This window comes from Hyperoodon ampullatus (assembly GCF_949752795.1).
Source record: "Hyperoodon ampullatus genome assembly, chromosome: 4".
Classification (NCBI taxonomy): domain Eukaryota; kingdom Metazoa; phylum Chordata; class Mammalia; order Artiodactyla; family Ziphiidae; genus Hyperoodon; species Hyperoodon ampullatus.
The window spans coordinates 57,988,492-58,007,864 of NC_136917.1; the positions used below are offsets into that span (position 1 = coordinate 57,988,492).

General features: G+C 48.6%; 1 protein-coding gene across 1 annotated transcript; it reads left to right on the forward strand.

Annotated features, from left to right (window-relative positions):
- Positions 1-1,851: 1,851 nt before the first annotated feature.
- On the forward strand, positions 1,852-13,587 carry HBEGF (heparin binding EGF like growth factor; the record flags this gene model as incomplete). Its single annotated transcript, XM_079701863.1, has 6 exons — positions 1,852-1,897; positions 2,089-2,262; positions 6,165-6,342; positions 12,093-12,248; positions 13,035-13,125; positions 13,479-13,587. 5 exons carry the CDS (start codon positions 1,852-1,854, stop codon positions 13,105-13,107), a joined length of 627 nt encoding a protein of 208 aa, XP_079557989.1. The 3' UTR covers positions 13,108-13,125; positions 13,479-13,587.
- Between the last annotated feature and the right edge of the window lie 5,786 nt (positions 13,588-19,373).

A 19,373-nucleotide genomic window follows, 5' to 3' on the forward strand; every position in this document is an offset into this window, starting at 1 on the left:
AAAGGAACAATCCCATAGTGGCACTTGGCCAAATAGGTGACAGGTGAGCGTCCTCCTAAAAACCAGCTCAACCACACATGGAGCCTCAGACCCGTGGGGAAGGGAGAGAAAAGAGGCCTCTAAGGAAATGGAACAGTCAGTATAGAATGATTAATAATAATAATGATAATAATAGGTCACATTTATGACAATATGTCTGGCCCTGTACTAACTGCTCTATATGTGTTCCCTCGTTCAATCTTCACGAAGCTCTCTACAAAGTAGGCATTATTATTATTGTTATTCCCATTTGAGAGATGTGGAAACTGAGACTCAGTGAGATTAAATATCTTGTCCAAGGTCACACAGTAAGAAGCAAAGTTAGGATTCCAGCTTAGATCTGTAGTGATTCCAGGGCATTATGGAAACCTAAACCTAGGGAGAGTTGCTAGGGACAAGTTAAGAGGGAAGAGCCCCATTGACCCCTGCAGAAGTGGGGATGGGGAGGGAGAGTGGGATAGACTATGTATAAATAGCAGGCCTGTTTTTATCCCTACACATGGGCTGAATCAGGCAAGCAGCTCTATCTGGCACAATTTGAGGGCTCTGAATGCCAACCCAGCCCTGTGTCATACAACTCCCGTCCCAGAGTGTCCCTGGGAGCTGAAATGCCTACTGAGAGAGTCATTTCTTTGGGTCAGGACATTGACTCCAGAAGACCCCTGTAAAAATTCATAAGTTGGAAGAAAAACACATCAATCTCCTGGCACCTGTTGAACGTGGCAACCTAGGCTAGCCAACTGGGTCCTGTGGGAGGGGACTCAGCTTTTATGTTGGAGAAGAAGGTGGTGTTCAAAGGCAAGGAAAAGTAGGAGGCTTGTTTCACAGCCTGTGTCTCTCCAATACCAGAAGCCTGGGAATTATACTAAATAGTTCAAAAATCCTAATGGAGACAATGTCCTCTGGGACAAAGATGGGGAGAAGCCACTCCAGTGGCTGGAAGAATACTACTAACTTTCTTTGCTTTTGCTGGGTTGATACCAGGTGCCTGCAACTGCAACTCTGGTAACCTTGGGCTCACAAGACCTCCTGGCATTCATGTGTCTAATTTTAAATTATAAATGAATTAGTTATTATTTACTACTTGATTTATCGGTAGGCAAAGAAGAAGGTTTCTGAAGCTCAGAAGATGACATGGGTGGAGATCTCTGGTTTAGAGCAGGGATGACCGGAGGGACCAGGCCTGGAAGAGAGGAAGGAATGAGGGGTGTCCAAGGGCGAAGCGTAGCTCAGCAGTCCCAAGGCTGCAGCGTGACAAGCATATGGGGAAAGGTAGGAGCTGGTCCCCGCCACCTGCCGGTCAGCAGTCCTACCCACAGTCAGGCCGCGGCTGCCCTGGCCTAGTCCCAAAATATGTGAGCGCCGCCCCCTTCTCCCGCCCCTTTTCCCAGCCTCGCCCACGGAGTCCGGGGCTGGGTGGCAGGCGCCTGGAGCCGGGCGGGAGTCCCAGCGCGGGAGGAGGGGGGGCGGGGCGGCAGGGGGCGAGGCGGAGCTTCGGCGCTTCCAGGAGCCTTATTCCCGGCCGCAAGCCCGGGAGCGCTCAGTCTACCGAGGGAGCTGCGCGCGGAAGGCAGCTGGTCATACTGACTGAGGCTCAAGGGCTCGGGCGGACGGACAGACGGAGTGAATACAGAGACGCCCAGCGGCCGCGAGCTCCGCGCAGATCCCAGCCAGGCTTGCCCACAGAGGCCGGCAGCAGAACGTGCCCGGCAGGATCTCCTGAGCTCCTCCCGCCCGGCTCCCGTGCCAGCGCCCGGTGGCCGCCGCCTCCAAAGTGATTGCTGCCTCGCCGCCTCCGCCGAGTCCGGGACCATGAAGCTGCTGCCGTCGGTGGTGCTGAAGCTCTTTCTGGCTGCAGGTAAGAGGGCTGCCGGGGGTCGGAGGGGGATGGGGACGCTCTGCAGGGGACACGGAGGAAGATCGCTGCAGCGCCCCCGGCGCGGGCCACTTGGTGGGGCCCGTGCTCCCTGGCAGGCGGGCGCCGGCAGCGGTACGTGGCGACGGGGGTCTGGGCGGGGGGTCTGAAGCGGCCTCGCCCCTCACCCGCAGTGCTCTCGGCGTTGGTGACCGGCGACAGCCTGGAGCGGCTTCGAAGAGGGCTGGCGGCTGGAACCAGCAATCTGGACTCCCCTACTCAATCTACGGACCAGCTGCTGCCCCCGGGAGGTGGTCGAGGCCGGGAAGTCCTGGACTTGGAAGAGACAGACCTGGACCTTTTCAGAGGTGGGTGTGAGGGATGCCCATCCTCGGACCCCCGTGGACAGTTGAAGAATAAGTGGATCTGGCATTTATGCCGATTGGGCACACGTATGGTTTGGGGGTTTTCATGGAGGACCTCAAGGAAAAGCCGCTTGGCCTGACAAACTCACTGGGGGGTCCTAGAATGTAGATCCTGTTGTCTTTCTTGCCCAACGTGGTCTCACATGCCACGTTGCTGCCTTTCTGGATACTCTGAGGCAAATTGAAACAGGCAAGGTGTGTGGGGTTGGTACATTCCTCTGAGGTAAGCTGGGTGATAGGAACAAGGAATGGTTGAGATGCTTTCCTTAGAGTTTCTATGAAAAAATGTGCACAAGTCCTAATTCCCACATCAACTGACTATTATGTATAAAATAAGGTAACAGGGCTTCCCTGGTGGCGCAGTGGTTGAGAGTCCGCCTGCCGATGCAGGGGACATGGGTTTGTGCCCTGGTCCGGGAAGATCCCACATGCCGCGGAGCAGCTAGGCCCGTGAGCCATGGCCACTGAGCCTGCGCGTCCGGAGCCTGTGCTCTGCAAAGGGAGAGGCCACAACAGTGAGAGGCCCGTGTACCGCAAAAAAATTTAATAAATAAATAAGGTAACAGATATGGAGATGCTAGGCATATACAAGGTGTGCAGTGTTAGTCTCCTCCATCCACCTGTCTCCAGGTTGGGGAAACAGGGGAACGAGGAACACTTGGTCCCCCCTCAGGTTAGGCCAGCACCTCCTCGGGAGGCTGTGAATGGTGAGCACTGGGTCCCTAGAGAGCTGTATTGATATGCTGGGTGTCTACAAATCCTACACAAGCCTGGATACTTCCTGACCACCTTGAGTCCCTGAGAGAGACTCCAGGGGAGGAAGGGCCAAATGGGATCCTTCAACCAGCAGAGGTGCTGTGGCTAAGTAAATACAAGCACAGAGCAGAGTCCAGAGCCTCCAGTATTGCCTGCTTCCTTGCCCCCAGTCACCTGCAGAGATTCTTAAGGGTGGAGCAGGGACTAAGCCCTGGAGCCCCAGAATGACTATATTTGGTTGGAAAGATACCCACCTGTTCTAGCTCTGTCTGCTTCTCTGCCACCCTTCTTCCTTACCCAGAGCTTCCCTTAGGTGCTATCTCTATTTAGTATACATCAAGGGTCTGCTCCAAAGCTGAGGCTGGGTTCCCACCTTCCATCCTCTCACAGTGGCCCTCTGGGGGTCACTCCTGGCCTGAACAACCTGGATTCTCCTGGCCCTCTCCTCATAGGCAGGGCAGAGCTGGGCTGTGACTCACCCTCCACCCACACAGCTGCTCCTCCTAGCTCTGCAGACCTGACTCACTGCTCCCTCTCCCAGGCAGGAGCCTGGCTGTCACCCTGTCACTCTCTCCCTCCCTTTTCTGTTTTTTAAAAAATAAATTTATTTATTTATTTATTTATTTTTGGCTGTGCTGGGTCTTCATTGCTGCGTGCAGGCTTTCTCTAGTTGCAGAGAGCGGGGGCTACTCTTCATTGTGGTGTGCAGGCTTCTCATTACGGTGGCTTCTCGTTGCAGAGCACGGGCTTTAGGCATGTGGGCTTCAGTAGTTGGGGCACACAGGCTCAGTAGTTGTGGCTCATGGGCTCTAGAGTGCAGGCTCAGTAGTTGTGGCGCACAGTCTTAGTTGCTCCACGGCATGTGGGATCTTCCTGGACCAGGTCTCGAACCCGTGTCCCCTGCATTGGCAGGTGGATTCTTAACCACTGTGCCACCAGGGAAGTCCCTCTCCCTCCTTTTTCTGATCGGCTGGGCCCTCCTGCCTCAATTTCACCACAGCCATGGTCATTGGTTTCCTCTGAGCATCTGCTTCACCTTCTGAGTTCTGAAAGGGCCTGGGTCTGCACCAGAGGAAACAAGAGTCTATGGGACTACTACTGGCATCTGCCTCTTCCTTTTTCTTGGGTTTGCTGGGCAAAGACTATTTTTCAGGTCTAGGGATCCTATCACCTAAAATAAATAACTGTTACCATTTATTAAGTGCCTCCTGTATTCTAGGCACTTAACATGTTATTGTGGGTTGATTAATCCTTGCTGCAACCCCTCTGAGATAGGAACACCTGTTCTCCACTTTTTACCAAGAGCTCCAGGGTTCAGAGAGATTAAGTGACTTGCCCAAGATCACATGGCTGAAATTCGAGCATGGGTCTGCTGACTTCAGAGCCCATTCATTGTCTCATTCCTGGCTCAGCATCCCAGGTGCTCTAGGCTTGTCTGGAAGAGGGGACTGGGTTGTGTGAGGCAGCTTGGTGTGTTGGGAAAGAGCACTGGATATGGAGTCCAGAGACCACATTTCAGATCCCAAACCTGTAGGACCTTGGGCAAGTCACTGCCTTTCGGGACCTCAAGTTTTTTAACTGAAAATGGAAAGCCATATTTTTTTGAAGTCAATTCCACCTTGAGGATCTTAGGACTCCAGTCTAATGTATGACATTCATCCTTCTACCAGACATGTGGCTATAGCCATAGACAGCAGGCACCTTTTTTCTGCTGGGACAAGGGAGGGGAGACTTGTGTCAGACCCCTGGGCTGATGGGCATAGCCCATGATCAGTCCCAGCTGGATGTCTGTGTGAGGTTGTTTTTCCCTTTTTAAGTGTGGAAAGAATGGGGAGAGTTATCATTGTTCTAGTTCCTTCTGATAGTTCTTTACTTTCCATCTTTCTGCTTCTTGTGCACTGTACTCCCCATCCTAGGGAGCTATAAACAGGACATCTGGGGATAAATGTAAATGGACCTTTGAGAGAAGTGGTGAGCTGCAAATAGCACACAGAGCAGGGTAAATATTTTGCTTGATGTCAAAAAAGCAAGGCTCTTTGAAATTAGCACACTATTGTAAATCAACTATAGATCAATAAAAATATTTTTTAAATTAAAAAAAATTTAAAAAGTTAAAACAGCAAATCTCTGACCAGGGGTGGCCTGCTTGCTGTCCCTGAGCCTAGTTCTGCTCTGGGCTCATGGTCCGCTGCTGCTAATGGGTACCCCAGAGGGGACCACCTGAACATGGGTACTGTTCTTATTTTAGGAGCCTCTTCCCCCTAAAATACCCTCCAAGTACCTTCTCCAGAAGCAATTTTTATCTCTGACGCTGTCTTCCTGCAAATGGGTCACTGAGTGCAGCATCAGGAAATGAGGCTGATTTAAAGCCAAAATAGAACCAAGTGGGCGTGGGGGAGTAGGAGATGAGGATGGACAGTGGGGTGGGGGTGAGGTTAGTAGAATTGCCCCCATCAGCTGCAGTTACTCAACAAAAGCTAGCATTCTTAGAATGAGGTCCTTTTTTGTGTTTTTTTTAGTGTCACTTGGACCCAGTAGTCTTTTTTTTTTTTAACATCTTTATTGGAGTATAATTGCTTTACAATGGTGTGTTAGTTTCTGCTGTATAACAAAGTGAATCAGCTATACATATACATACATCCCCTTGTCCCCTCCCTCTTACGTCTCCCTCCCACCCTCCCTATCCCACCCCTCTAGGTGGTCACAAAGCACCGAGCTGATCTCCCTGTGCTATGCGGCTGCTTCCCACTAGCTATCTATTTTACATTTGGTAGTGTATATATGTCCATGCCACTGTCTCACTTCGTCCCAGCTTACCCTTCCCCCTCCCCGTGTCCTCAAGTCCATAGAATGAGGTTCTTAAACTGAGTTTATGAAATGCCTTCCTTGGGACCCCCCAGCCTCTACTTCCTCCACCACTTTTGGGAGTTCTGCCCAGTCTTCCTTCAGCTTTTGGGAGGCACTGAGCCGAGAGGCCTTCCCAGGCCTCTGACTTCAGGTAGGATCAAAACGTCCTTCCAGACACTGTGCTGTTCTGATTTTTTCCCCTGAGGAAGTCAAAGACTTAACAGGGTACTTTTCTACTGCAGCTGCTTTCTCTTCCAAGCCACAAGCTCTGGCCACACCGAGCAAAGAGGAGCGTGGGAAAAGAAAGAAGAAAGGCAAGGGGTTTGGGAAGAAGAGAGACCCATGTCTTCGGAAATACAAGGACTTCTGCATCCATGGAGAATGCAAATATGTGAAGGAGCTCCGTGCTCCATCCTGCATGTAAGTATCCCTTCCCCAGGGCTGACTGTTAACAGCTCACTCTTTGTCAGCCTGGTGGCTGTTCCTGGTTGTCACTGTTCCTTGAATTCATAAATCCACCCAGTTTCTTCTCAACCTCTGGGAGGAAGTTGGGAGGAGGGGAAATATTTTTAGTCGGCGGAAGGGGCTCCCCCCAGCAGGATGCAATTTCCTGTGGCGTGGGTTTGTGACGCTCTTTCATCTTTGGGGGCATTTCCTGCTTGCTCAGAAATGAGCACACGCTAGGAGAGCTGACACCTGAAGGCAGGTTCTTCATTTCTGCCTCATGCCCTACTCCAGATGGGAGAAGCCAGTAGGAAACATGGCAGAGTGGGGCTCCTGGGTAGAGTGGAGCTCCCGTGGTCTTCTTTCCCAAGTCCTGCAGGTAGGTATGAGGTGCATTTGGATATGTGCTATGCAGGTATGTGTACTCAGACATATGTGCATGTGAATGAGCAAATGTGGGTTGATTCTAAGACATGGCAGGACTGTAGAGAAAGCAATCATTGTGGGAGCAGGGAGAAGCCCCTCCTCCCTTCTTCCTCACCCTGGCGAGGGCCAGGAGGTGGGGGACATGGTGGGTATTGACCTTAGGCTATGAGGGTGGGAGAACACTTCCTTTGTGTAAGATTAACGGAAAATGGAACCCAACTCAGTAGGCATCAGCCCCCGGTCAGGCAGCACCACCCCTTCCCTGGGCAGGGGTGTGGGTGGAGAGGCCATGGGTTCCCCAGCCACTCTGCTAGGCCAAGCCCAGCAAATGGCTGCCTTGGCAACCCCTCAGGGATGACGACACTGCCATGCTCTGTGGCAGGCATAATGTCGCCACTGTGCCTGAGACCAACACCCACATCAGGCTGTAAACATGCACTCTCTTCTGCTGGGCCTGAATTTCTGTGGAGTGGCAGCCTCTGTGACCTGGGAGGCTCTGGACAGAGTCAGGAGATTGCTGTGTGCACACCGCTTCCCAGCCTGTCAAGAAGGCTGGCTGCCTCGCATCTCTTCTGCTGTGATTGGTACAGATCCTTTGGTTTTTTTTTTAAAGCTTCCTTGTCCCATCTGATCTCATATAGCAGAGTTGCCCTGTATTTGGCAATTGTCAGACAGACCCATCACTCTCCTCTATGTCTACAGTCACTTGTGTGTCCTCTCCTTTCATATCCTTGTCAAGAGCTTGGTATCGGAAGGGATTGCTTAAGAGTGACCTAGACAGTGGGAGGGAGACGCAAGAGGGAGGAAGTATGGGGATATATGTATACATATAGCTGATTCCCTTTGTTATACAGCAGAAACTAACACAATATTGTAAAGCAATTACACTCCAATAAAGATGTTAAAAAAAAAATGAGTGACCTAGACAGTCCCCAAATTATTCTTCCAGAAGTCTTGAGACAGGGCAGGGAATGTTTGTCCTAAATTTGTAAACTGGCCTCATTAGCACAGGGTGGAGGCAGTGACTCTGAGTGTAGTCAAGATGGATCAAGGCCAGAAATCTGTCTGGGCCGAACTGGTCCAGGGCGTTGGTGGACAGACTTCCACCGCTCAGCTGAGAACCCTTTTAAGGTTTCTCTCCTGGAGAGCTGAGCTTGACTGACCACCTAAACCCAGAGAACCTAGCTAATGGTGTCCAGGGTCAAGGTGGCCCTAGAGATGGTGATGGTAACTGTGACAGTGCCTTCCTTCCTTTGCCCTGGAGCTTTACAGTTTACATTTAATATGAGTTGAGCCCAACAGGTCTCTATTGAACACCTACTTGGTGCCAGCTATTCTAGGGGATGGGAAAATACAGCCCTGTATTCTCAAAAGCCCTCTGCTGGGTAGGCAGGGCTTGCTGTCTGTACTTGAAAGATGAGGAAACTGGAGCCCAGAAGTAGGAAGTGATTTGTCTGAGATCAACAGCTAAATAAAGTATGTGGAAACAGGACAGGCACTCAGGTGCCTGACTTCCGGTCCAACGTGCTTTTCATGCCCCCAGGCTGCACTGGGTTTTGGATTGCGTCCTTCTTCCCTGTCTGTTCTTACAGAGTTGGAGCATGATTTTACAGAGGGCAGCTATTATACTAGAGGTCTCCCAAGGCTTTTTCTAATTGAAGAGCATGGAGTCTGATGTGAAGACGCTGTGTCTGCTTCCTAGGCAGATTTTCAAGGGGCTGGATTCTGTGTCTGGCTTGGCAGCCTCCTGCCTCCAGCCCTTGGTACTCAGGGCAGCAGGCAGCAAGAAGACACAGAGCTCCTGGTTTGGGAGAATGTGACATCTGGACACCTACATCTGGGACGCTTTGTGGCTCCTTCTTGCCTCCAGACCCAGCAACCACCAGCCGGGTGTGTCAGGCTGCCGTGGTGAGCTTGAGGCTGGCCAGCTTCCTAAACCAGCCCTCTGCAGCCATCACCCACAGGAAAACCCTTTTGTGTCACCAGCCAAAAGTTGCCCTCAAAGAGCAGCTTCCTGGGGCTCCTGATGAGCTGCTGACCCAGAAACTGGCTGCAACGTTTCCTGTGGCTGGAGGAAACCTGGGGACGGTTAGCCTGACAAGGACTCAGAGCTGGAAGAGAGACAGGCCTGAAGGCTCTACTTGGCCTCACTGCCCAGATGCCAAGAAGGAATGACGAGCCCCCTTCTCTTTGGCTCCGTCTGACTTTGGTGCTCTCTTCCTCAGAATATGGGCAGTATCCTCCGGAATCTGATTATATAGTAACTCCCACACATGTGGGACTTGGCCTTTTATTAAGTACTTTTATTTGTATTATCTCATTTGAGCTTCACAAAGCTCTAGTGAGGTAGGCATTTATTATTCCTGCCTTTCACATGAGAAAACTGAAGCTTGGAAACGCGACTGTAACTTGCTCCAGATCACCTGGCTAGAAATAGCAGCAGGACCAGTCTGGAACTCATGTATTCTGAATCCCCTCCGCCAAATGGTGCCCCCTCCACCTCCTGGGGTAGGGGTGGAGAAATCCAATTTGGAAGATGTCTCTGTACTCTAGAGGGTCCTTGCTTCTGTTGTAATACAAGTTCTGAAATGGGCCACAGACGTGGGTAGGAGGAACACATCCCGGTTTGATGGGTCACTGGCTCTGGGCAAGACACACGATCTTGCCCTCACCCTGGGATGCTTGGAATGCTCCTTCCCTGGGGGGAGCCAGGAGTTGTCTGCAAAGGGAGGGGGACGTGGGTAATATTAGGATGTTTACATTATTATCCTTTTGACTCAGGGTGGGGGTGGAGGGATTATGTAACTGAATTGCGGGACTCTGAGGCCAAGCTTTATTTCTATCATCTGAGTAAGTACCTGTGGGGTTTGAATGATGGGCTGGAAGTGAAAAACAGACTCAACTTCACCTTCCCTCCCCGCAGGAAAGCACAGTCTCTGAAGTCAGCCAGACTGCTGGGTCAAATCCTGGCTCTACCACTCACTAGCTGTGTAATCTTGGGCAGGTTATCTAACAGAAGTTTGGCCTTAGTCTCTTCATCTTTAAAATGGGGATAGTAACTCCTACTTCATAGAGATTTTTTTTTTTTTTTTTTTGCGGTACACGGGCCTCTCACTGTTGTGGCCTCTCCCGTTGCGGAGCACAGGCTCCGGACACACAGGCTCAGTGGCCATGGCTTACGGGCCCAGCCACTCCACGGCATGTGGGGTCTTCCCGGACCGGGGCATGAACCCGTGTGCTCTGCATCGGCAGGCGGACTCTCAACCACTGCGCCACCGGGGAAGCCCGTAGAGATGTTTTTAAGATTACATGAAATGATCCTTGTAAAGCAATTAACACAGAGTACTTGGCTCATAGTAAGCCTGTAATGTGTGCTATTAATTGTTATTTATCATTCAAGATAACAGTAATAATAACTGAGAGAGCAGAGTCAGACTGCTCTCTGTTTCTGCTCCAGAAACCCATCAAGCCCATCAGATATGTGTTTCCTTGGGGTAACCTACACTGTTCAGAATGGAAAGAACTATGAATTTGGAATTTGGTCCTTCTGCTCCCTAGTTGTGAAACATTTCGCAAATCATTTACTCTCTCTGACCCTAATCTTAGTCTTTCAATATGTAAAAGAGGTTATACCTGCCTACCAGGGTGTTATGAGTCTCAGTTAAGCTAGTCGATAAGGACAGCGTCTTATAAACTGTAAAGTGCTTTGAACAAGTGATTTTCCAGGGGTGCTCCTAAGAGCATCCTCTATGTCCTGGCAGGATAGGGGTCATTGTTTTGTCCACCTGGGCCGATGGGACAGATGCATGGAGAGGCTGGGTAAGGAGCTGTGTGCTCTGCTGTGGGCCTGACCTACATTTACCCTGCAGTGAGGTGGTTCCCCGAAACACCCAGGAGGAGCTGGGAAAGGAAGAGGTGCTGGGCAGGAAGGCAGGGGCAGCCTGGCCCCTGGGTCTGATAGGTCTGCTCCTTGGAACTTTCCTGGTACCTCTCGGCAGGAAGAAGGGATTCCTTGCTCTGAGGAACCAGGTGCCTAACCTTTTCCCCAGAGGATGTGCAGTTCAGAATAGAGGGCCACTGGGTTCTCGGTGCTTCCTTCAGCAGTTAGTGGCCTAAAGTCCCCAGGCAGACAGTGCCACTGCACCCCTGACTGGGCATTTATGGATGTGTGTGGGCAGCACACTGAGCTCACCGTCAGACGATCTGTGTCTATGTCTCTGCCCTGCTTGTGTGACTGTGGGGAAAATAGCTCTGCCTTTCTGTAACATGGGCTCCTACCTACATCAAAGGATCTCTGGGATGCCCAGATAAAAAAAAGGGATGTGAGGGAATTCCCTGGCAGTCCAGTGGTTAGGACCATGCTTTCACTGCTGAGGGCCTGGGTTCAATTCCTGGTCGGGGAACTAAGATCCCACAAGCCAAGCCGCGCAGCTCTGCCGCAAAAAAAGAAAGGGACGTGAATGTGCTTATTCAACTGTAGGCACTTCTCAGTCTTCCCAAGGGCTTCCAGGAAAAGTTTTGTGTTAGAAGAGGCAGTTGCCATCTGATTTATTTCTTGAGTAAGAAAAGCCAAGGGTTTTTTTCTGACATTCTAAAATGTACTGGCAGGACAGCTAGGCAAGAAGATGTTTTCTTGGTTTGTTTGCTTTGTCCTGGGATGAAGTAGGCCTGATAGCCCAGCGTTCAAAGGCCAAAGGCCCAAATTCAGCTTTCAAGTTGGGCCTTGCACCCAGGGGGAGCTGGGAGTTAAATGAAGGAAACTTGAGAAAAATGACTTCTGGCAAAGGAACAGGGCCTATTAATAGGCTGGGCAGTGGCAGAGGAACTGGATGCTGGAAGCATTGGTGGGGAAGGCTGGGTTTATTTCTGGGTCAGAGTGTTGAGGGGCCTCACTAGAGGGAGTGATACTGAATCCCCTCAGTCCAACCCACCAGCTCTTGTGCCCAAGTCCTCTGAACATTTTAACACACGTGTAATTAATCATCCACACGTGGAACAATCTAGCCAAGACCTGCAGTCCTCCTTTGCTTTTTCCCTGCCTGGAGCAGGAATTTTGTGCCAGAGGACCAAAGGGAATGAAGAAGGGGAGGGCGTGGAGTGAAGGAGGAAGGCCACAGAGCCTTTAGAGGGGCTTCTAAAGAGTCTTGTACTAGAGAAGGCTAGAGGAAGGACAGGAATCACAGTTAGGGACTGACAGGCTGAAGCTGTGAGGAGTGGGCTCTGGCTTATGTAGGTGGCCCGTTGCCAAGAGTGAAGCCAAACCACTAACTTCATCTCTGCTTTGTTCTGTTTTGGACCAGCTGCCACCAGGGTTACCATGGAGAGAGGTGCCATGGGCTGAGCCTCCCAGTGAAAAATCGTTTATATACCTATGATCACACGACCATCCTGGTTGTGGTGGTCGTGGTGCTGTCATCTGTCTGTCTGCTGGTCATCGTGGGGCTTCTCATGTTTTGGTGAGTGTTACAGGCTGTTTTCGCAAATCACTTCTATTCCTCCTCCTCCAGGATCTTCTACGTGATGGTCACATGAGCCCTCTAACCTCCCAAATCCTGGGCTAGGAGTCTGACTAACATTCCTGGCTACAGGCTCTCCAAGAACCTGGCTTCTCTGGTATGACATATGTCCAGTGTCTAGAGCCCAGGGCAAAAATTGCCAGGCCATAGGAGGTCCTGCTTCTCACAGCAGGCTCAGCGACCCACCCATGGAGCCACATCTTCACACAGTTCTTTTTCCTGACTCTGTTCTCTGATGGCATTAGGGTATGGTTTGGTAGTCAGGGCATGGGTGGTGTATCCTTCCACATCTGTGGCATCTAGTCCCCAGGCCATGCTTTCAATCCAGCTTATATTCTAGACTGAGGAGACCTACTAAGCACTCTGTGCCCATTTACAAGCATGCAACTCACGTGTTGTGAGACCTGGATCAAGTTACCTGTTTTTCTAAGGGTTGTAATCTTTCAGTGATTGTAATCTCTGTTCCCCTACCTCATAAAGATGTTGTGAGGATTGTAAAAATGAGGTGAAAGGTGAAAGTCCTTAGCAAATTGTAGCCTGCCATTAGAGACAGGCATCCTTTGGGGCAGTTGGACCTTTGGCCAGAGGTCTGTTGAACTGCCGTATCCTCTGGGCTTTTCCAAGTATGGAGAGAATCACTGGGCAGAATCTTTTGGAAGGACCAGCTCTGGAACCTGCACCCTGCTGTAGCAGGCAGAGCTTGCTCACAAAACTTACTTTCCTCAGGTACCACAGGAGAGGAGGTTATGACGTGGAAAATGAAGAGAAAGTGAAATTGGGCATGACTACGTCACACTGAGAGAAACCTGTGCTCAAGGTAATGGTCCATCCTTTGCCCAATGGTACCATCACCACCTTTCCTGGATCTGTTTCTAGGCATGCTGAATTCTTCTCTTGACCTAGGAATTAGGGGTTAGGCTGCTATGGAGTCAGGGTCCCACTGCAGAATTGTTTTCAAAAAAGTTCTCGGTGCTGCATCTCCACTTAGGGTGGAAGTTGCTAGAGAGATACCCAAGACCAATGCCTGAGAAGACAGCTTCTCTCGTCCTTGTCTCTTCTCCTTCCCACCCCTTCCCAGAAGATCTTTCCACTTCTTAAAGCTGGACCCAGGAGACGCTTAAGACCTCTTAAGCTGGATCCAGCTTTAAATGCCTTCTTCTTGTGCTTTAGGAATCAGCTGGGGATTGCTACCTCTGAGAAGATACAAGTTGATGACAGACTCTGCAGAGGGGAAGGACTTCACAACTAGCCATGAAGATTCCTTCATCCCCAGTTGCCATCTAAATTGGGCCTCCCATAACTGCTTTGCCAAAATACCAGAGCCTTCAAGTGCCAAACAGAATATGTCCAGTGGGATCTGGGTCAGAGGAAAGTAAAAGTGAGGGACCTTCGTGCCCTTCTGATTCTCCTCCACCAAGCCCTACTTACCCCCATAAGTTTGTTTAAACACTTATCTTCTGGATTAAAATGCCAGTTAAATTCCATATGCTCCAGGATCTTTGCCTGAAACAAAGAAAGGAGAGGAAGAAAGAAAGATTCGGGGACTGGAAGAAAGTAACAAAGATTGAGAAGCCATGAACTCAACAAGCCACCAAGGGATCTGCCATTTGGACCCTTCAGTGCTGGATTTCATGAGTTAACTGTGAAATACCATAAACCTGAGAACTCTGAATTTTGGGACTTCTACCCAGATGGAAAAATAACAACTATTTTTGTTTGTTTGTTTGTAAAATGCCTCTTAAATTATATATTTATTTTATTCTATGTATGTTAATTTATTTAGTTTTTAACAATCTAACAATAATATTTCAAGTGCCTAGACTGTTACTTTGGCAATTTCCTGGCCCTCCACCCTGCATCCCCCACCATCTGGCTGAGCATTACTCTCCTCTGCTGCAAATGTGAGATGGCTCTGTGATCCATCTGTTGTAATCTATTGTCTGTCCACATTTCGGAAGATCTTCCATGATCTGAGTGCCACGGGGAGTTCTGTATGGTCAGGATGTAGGAATTAACTTTGTCAGATCCACTCTATGAGTTGGACGGCAGTCTTGCCTAGGCGATTGTGTCTACCGTTTGTGTTTTGAAAGCCCAAGGTGCTGATGTCAAGATGTAACAGATATCGGTATTCCCCTGTGTCCTCTCCCTGCCCAGTCTCAGAAGAAGTTGGGCTTCCATGCCTGCAGCTTTCCTGGCCCCTCACCCTCCATGGGCCCAGGTCCACAGAGTGGGAACTCACTGTCCCTTGTGTCAAGACATTTCTCTTATCCTGCCGTTCTTCTGGTGCTACTCCATGCAGGGGTCAATGCAGCAGAGGATAATCTAGAAAAGATATTAGCAAAGAAAAAGGCTGAGGAGGAACAGGAAACATTGGAGCTGACTGCTCTTAGTAATTGATAACCTACCAATTGCTACAGAGAAGGTTAGAGGTGAGGAGGGCTTTTGTGTAAACCCACCCACCTCACCAAAACTACAAAGGTATGCTGTCGTGGTCCCTTCTGGAAGTTTCTGGTGCCATTACTGAACTGTTACAAACCTGAATTTCCAAACCTGGTTTATATTTATACTTTGCAATTCAAATAAAGATAACCCTTACTCCATAGCCTTCTGTCTGCTTGTTTTAACTGGGAGCTAGTTTAACGTAGGTATTTTCTAAGCCCATAAATAGCCCAGGCCTATTTATATATACTATCTCAGTATCCCCAAGAACCCTATGTAAGAGGTACTATTGTCTCATTTTTCCAGAATCGGAAACTGAGGCTTGGAGAGGTTAGGTAACTTGCCCGAGGATACACAGTTGGTAAGTGAGAGAGCTGCAACTGGTAATCTGATTCTAATCATTTGTCTTAGTACTTAGATCATACCATCTCTGAGACAGGAGAGAATAGATCTTTCACACAGGAAGTTGGGCTGGCTGTAACCAGGAAAGACATCTGCCCATTCAGTGGGCAGACCCTGGCGTCAGGGCCTATGCTGTCTGTGCAAGCAGGCATTGCTCCTGGAGGAAACAAGTCACCTTTGACTCCCCTCTCATGCTCCACATTCCATCTATCATCTGTCAGCAAATCTTGTCAGACCTACCTTTTGGATATATGCTGAATGCAGCCACTTCTCATCACTGTCACTATCATCACCCCAGTCCAATTCATCATCACCTCTTACCCAGACTTTTTCTTTTTTTTTTTAACTTTCGGCCGTGCCCCGTGGCTTGCAGGATCTTAGTTCCCCAGCCAGGGGTTGAAACTGCGCCCTTAGCTGTGAAAGCGCAGAGTCCTAACCACAGGACCACCAGAGAATTCCCTTACCCAGACTCTTGTGGTGGCCTCCTGTCTCCTTTCTTCCACCTTACTCCCATATAGCCCATTTCCAACATAATAGCCAGTGATCATTTAAAACATAATCCAGATCTTGCAGGCCTTCTCTGACTACCCTATTTTACGATAGCACATTCCTCTCCCACCCCACTCCTCTTACTCTCCTTATTATTCTGTTTTATTTTTCTTCATTGCCCTCATCACCACTAACATATTCTTATTTGTTTTTGTCTATCTCTTCCTACTAGAATGCTAGGTCCATGAAGATAGAGGTGTGTACATTGCTCCAATCCCAGATTGCAAAAGAGTGCAATTGAGTTGTAGGCACACAATATTTGTTATGTGGATGAATGAATACAAGAAATGACTAAAATCCAATCCAAGGCCAGCAAGTGGACAGGTATGTGATGCAGTGCTGCCCTGGAAGTGTGATTGGGTTTAAAGAAGGGCATTTGCTGGGGAGGATGGATGGGGATGACAGGATGAATGGAATTTGGGACAGGTCATGATGTCCTGGATAGAGTGGAAGCAGAGACCTCCACTGGGAGGCCGTTAGACAAGTGCTACTGGATGCCCCCTCCTTATCCTCTTCTCTTTGAGAGTTGTGACATTGTGAAGTTTCTCCGGGAGCCCACAGAGAGATCTTACATGTACTTTGACTGTCCAAAGCCTAACATATGCATACCCTATAACCCAGCAATTCCACTTCCAGTGATATACACAAGAGAAATGAGTACATATGCTCACCAAAAGATATGTACAAGAGTGATCTTAGCATTATTTGCAATAAGTGAAAACTGGAAACTACCAAAATACTAATCAGTATTTGATGATGAAATGTATAAATACATTGTGGTATATCTATACAATGAAATATTAAATAGCAGTATGGATGAATCTCACAACATACTGCTGAGTCAGACAAGCCAGACACAAAAGGATACATTCCGTGTGATCCCATTTATTTAAAATTTTAAAACAGGCAAAACTCATCTATGGGGAAAGAAATTAGGAAAGGGGTTACTATTGGGATTGATAATGACTGGAAGGGGGAAGATAGGGGAACTTCTGGTGTTCTGATAATGTTATATTCTAAGATTTAGGTACTGGCTTCCCATGTGCACCTCACTTTGAGAAAATTCATTGAGTATGATTTGTGCATTTTTCTACAGGTATTAAACTTCAATAAAAAGATTCTTAAAAACTTTGGTAGGGGACTCTTTTGCTGTTTGCATTATATAAAGCTCTGTAAAATACCAATGTATTACTTCGGTAGTCAGAGAAAATGGTACAGAAATAACTCTGGAGCAATGAGTTACTTTGAACTCTTCATGGGGCTCCCTTTCCTGCCTCTAAGCTTCAAGCCTCCAGTCCTCACTCAGGGCTGGGCTTTCCCGAGCACTGTTTCTCCAGCTAATGTCTCCTGTGGGTTCTGGGCTTCCTGCTTTTCAGCTGCTCTCTCCTCCCGTCCCTGCTGCTGATAAAAGCTCTCCTTGGCTTCACTGGAGCTCCCCTGGGCATCTACTTGGCTGATACAGTGACTCTGGGAGCCTCTGAACCAGCAGCCGCGTCTCAAGATTGGCCAGCAGAAGAGATCGGGCCCTTGTGAGTACTGAGAAACATCTACCTCTTCTCTGTGAGCTTTCCTTTCAGTATCCTTTGAGAAACTTTCTTTTATGATGTACATAGTAATCATTATTAGGTTAATACATATTTAACATTCATGGAGTACTCACTAAGTAGGGTCCACTGGGCCAGGAGGTAGGTGCCCTGACTCCACGCATGATGTAGATGCTTAAGGTGAGTGGTAAAGTCAGGCTGTTAACTCGGGAAGTCTGACATCCAAGACTGTACTCTAACCACTAAGCTACATTCTCAAATGAGTTCTCAGGGCCACACCTGTGTTCTCTTCTTCTCAAATCCAGAAAATATATAGTGAAGAAATTACATGAAAAAGATCTTAGAGAGCAACTCCTTAGAGTTTCTTCTCCAGCCCCAAGGTGCCTTATCAGGGTGCTGGGGAAGGAACAGGAATACAGACTGACACAAACTTGAGTCTCAGTCTAGGCTTCACTGTTTACTAGCACGTGGCCTCATGAATGATACCTGATTTCTCTGAACCTTCCTCCCTATCTATAAAATAGACATACTAAAAATATCCACCTGGAAGAGTTGCAGAAATCATATATGTGAGTAAAGTGCCTAGCTCAGGGTCAGCCACATGTTAGATGCTCAGTAAATGATAGTTATCATCAGCAACCTGTCCAAGAAGCTAATTAGTGGCACATCCAGGATTGAAACCCAGGCCTCTGATTCTCAATCCACAATTCTTTTCTTAGAAACAAGCAATGCTTTTCAATTATTGTTTTACATTTTAACGGCAGCTTTGGTTTCAAAGGAGCCCTAAAGGGTCTTAACAAATATATGTGGATTTAAGAAGACATGGAACAGAAACTCAGTCCAAACATATCACTTCAACTCGGCTGGCCTGAAATTTTTCCCTTTGTCAACGATGCCTGAAAATTCAAGCTTCCTGTTTGAGAATGCTAATACTCCTGGGAATAGCTATACATTAAGAGGCTGGAATTCTTAGTTGATGTAATTCGTTTTATTTTTAAAATAAATTTATTTATTTTATTTATTTATTATTTTTGGCTGCATTGGGTCTTCGTAGCTGCGTGTGGGCTTTCTCTAGTTGCGGTGAGTGGGGGCTATTCTTTGTTCAGGTGCGTGGGCTTCTCCTTGCGGTGGCTTCTCTTGTTGTGGAGCACGGGCTCTAGGCACGTGGGCTCAGTAGTTGTGGCTCGCAGGCTCTAGAGCGCAGGCTCAGTAGTTGTGGCGCATGGGCTTAGCTGCTCTGCAGCATGTGGGATCTTCCCGGACCAGGGCTCGAACCTGTGTCCCCTGAATTGGCAGACGGATTCTTAACCACTGCGCCACCAGGGAAGCCCCATAATTCGTTTTAGCTTCATCCATTCAGCGAATATTTGTAGAGGCCTCTCTATCAACTTTCAAATGAAATCCATGCTCTGAAGGAGAGGGAGGGCATTTTGATGGAGTAAGGTTGGGGGGAGAAGAAGTAATCTTGGAGCAAGTACATTAAAAAAAAATTATTCATGAAAAAAAATTGACAGGCACTTACAATGTGCCAAGTAATATTCTTTTTTTTTTTTTTTTTTTTTTTTTGCAGTACGCGGGCCTCCCACTGTTGTGGCCTCTCCCGTTGCGGAGCACAGGCTCCGGACGTGCAGGCTCAGCGGCCATGGCTCTATGGGCCCAGCCACTCCGCGGCATGTGGGATCTTCCCGGACCGGGGCACGAACCCGTGTCCCCTGCATCGGCAAGCGGACTCTCAACCACTGCGCCACCAGGGAAACCCCCAAGTAATATTCTTGTCACTGGAGAACAGCGGACAAGACTGACACATGGACCAACAATACATGTGTAAATAAAGAAATGGGATAATTTCAGAAATAACACACACACAAGAGTGATCTACTAAAGAGTCAGTAGGGACAGAATTAATTTACATAGATGGCTCAAAAAAGGTCTCTCTGAGGAGATAACATCTGAACTGGGACAAGGCAGGATCAGGCATGCAAAGAATAAGCTTAGTATGTGTGAGTGACAGAAAGGAACCCCTGAGTTGTAGCATAGTCGTTGTAGGTTGAAGAGGGAGGTAAGGACTGGATGGTAAACAATTTGGAAGCCAGTGGAGTGTTTTGAGCAAGGAGTGATATGATTTGATTTA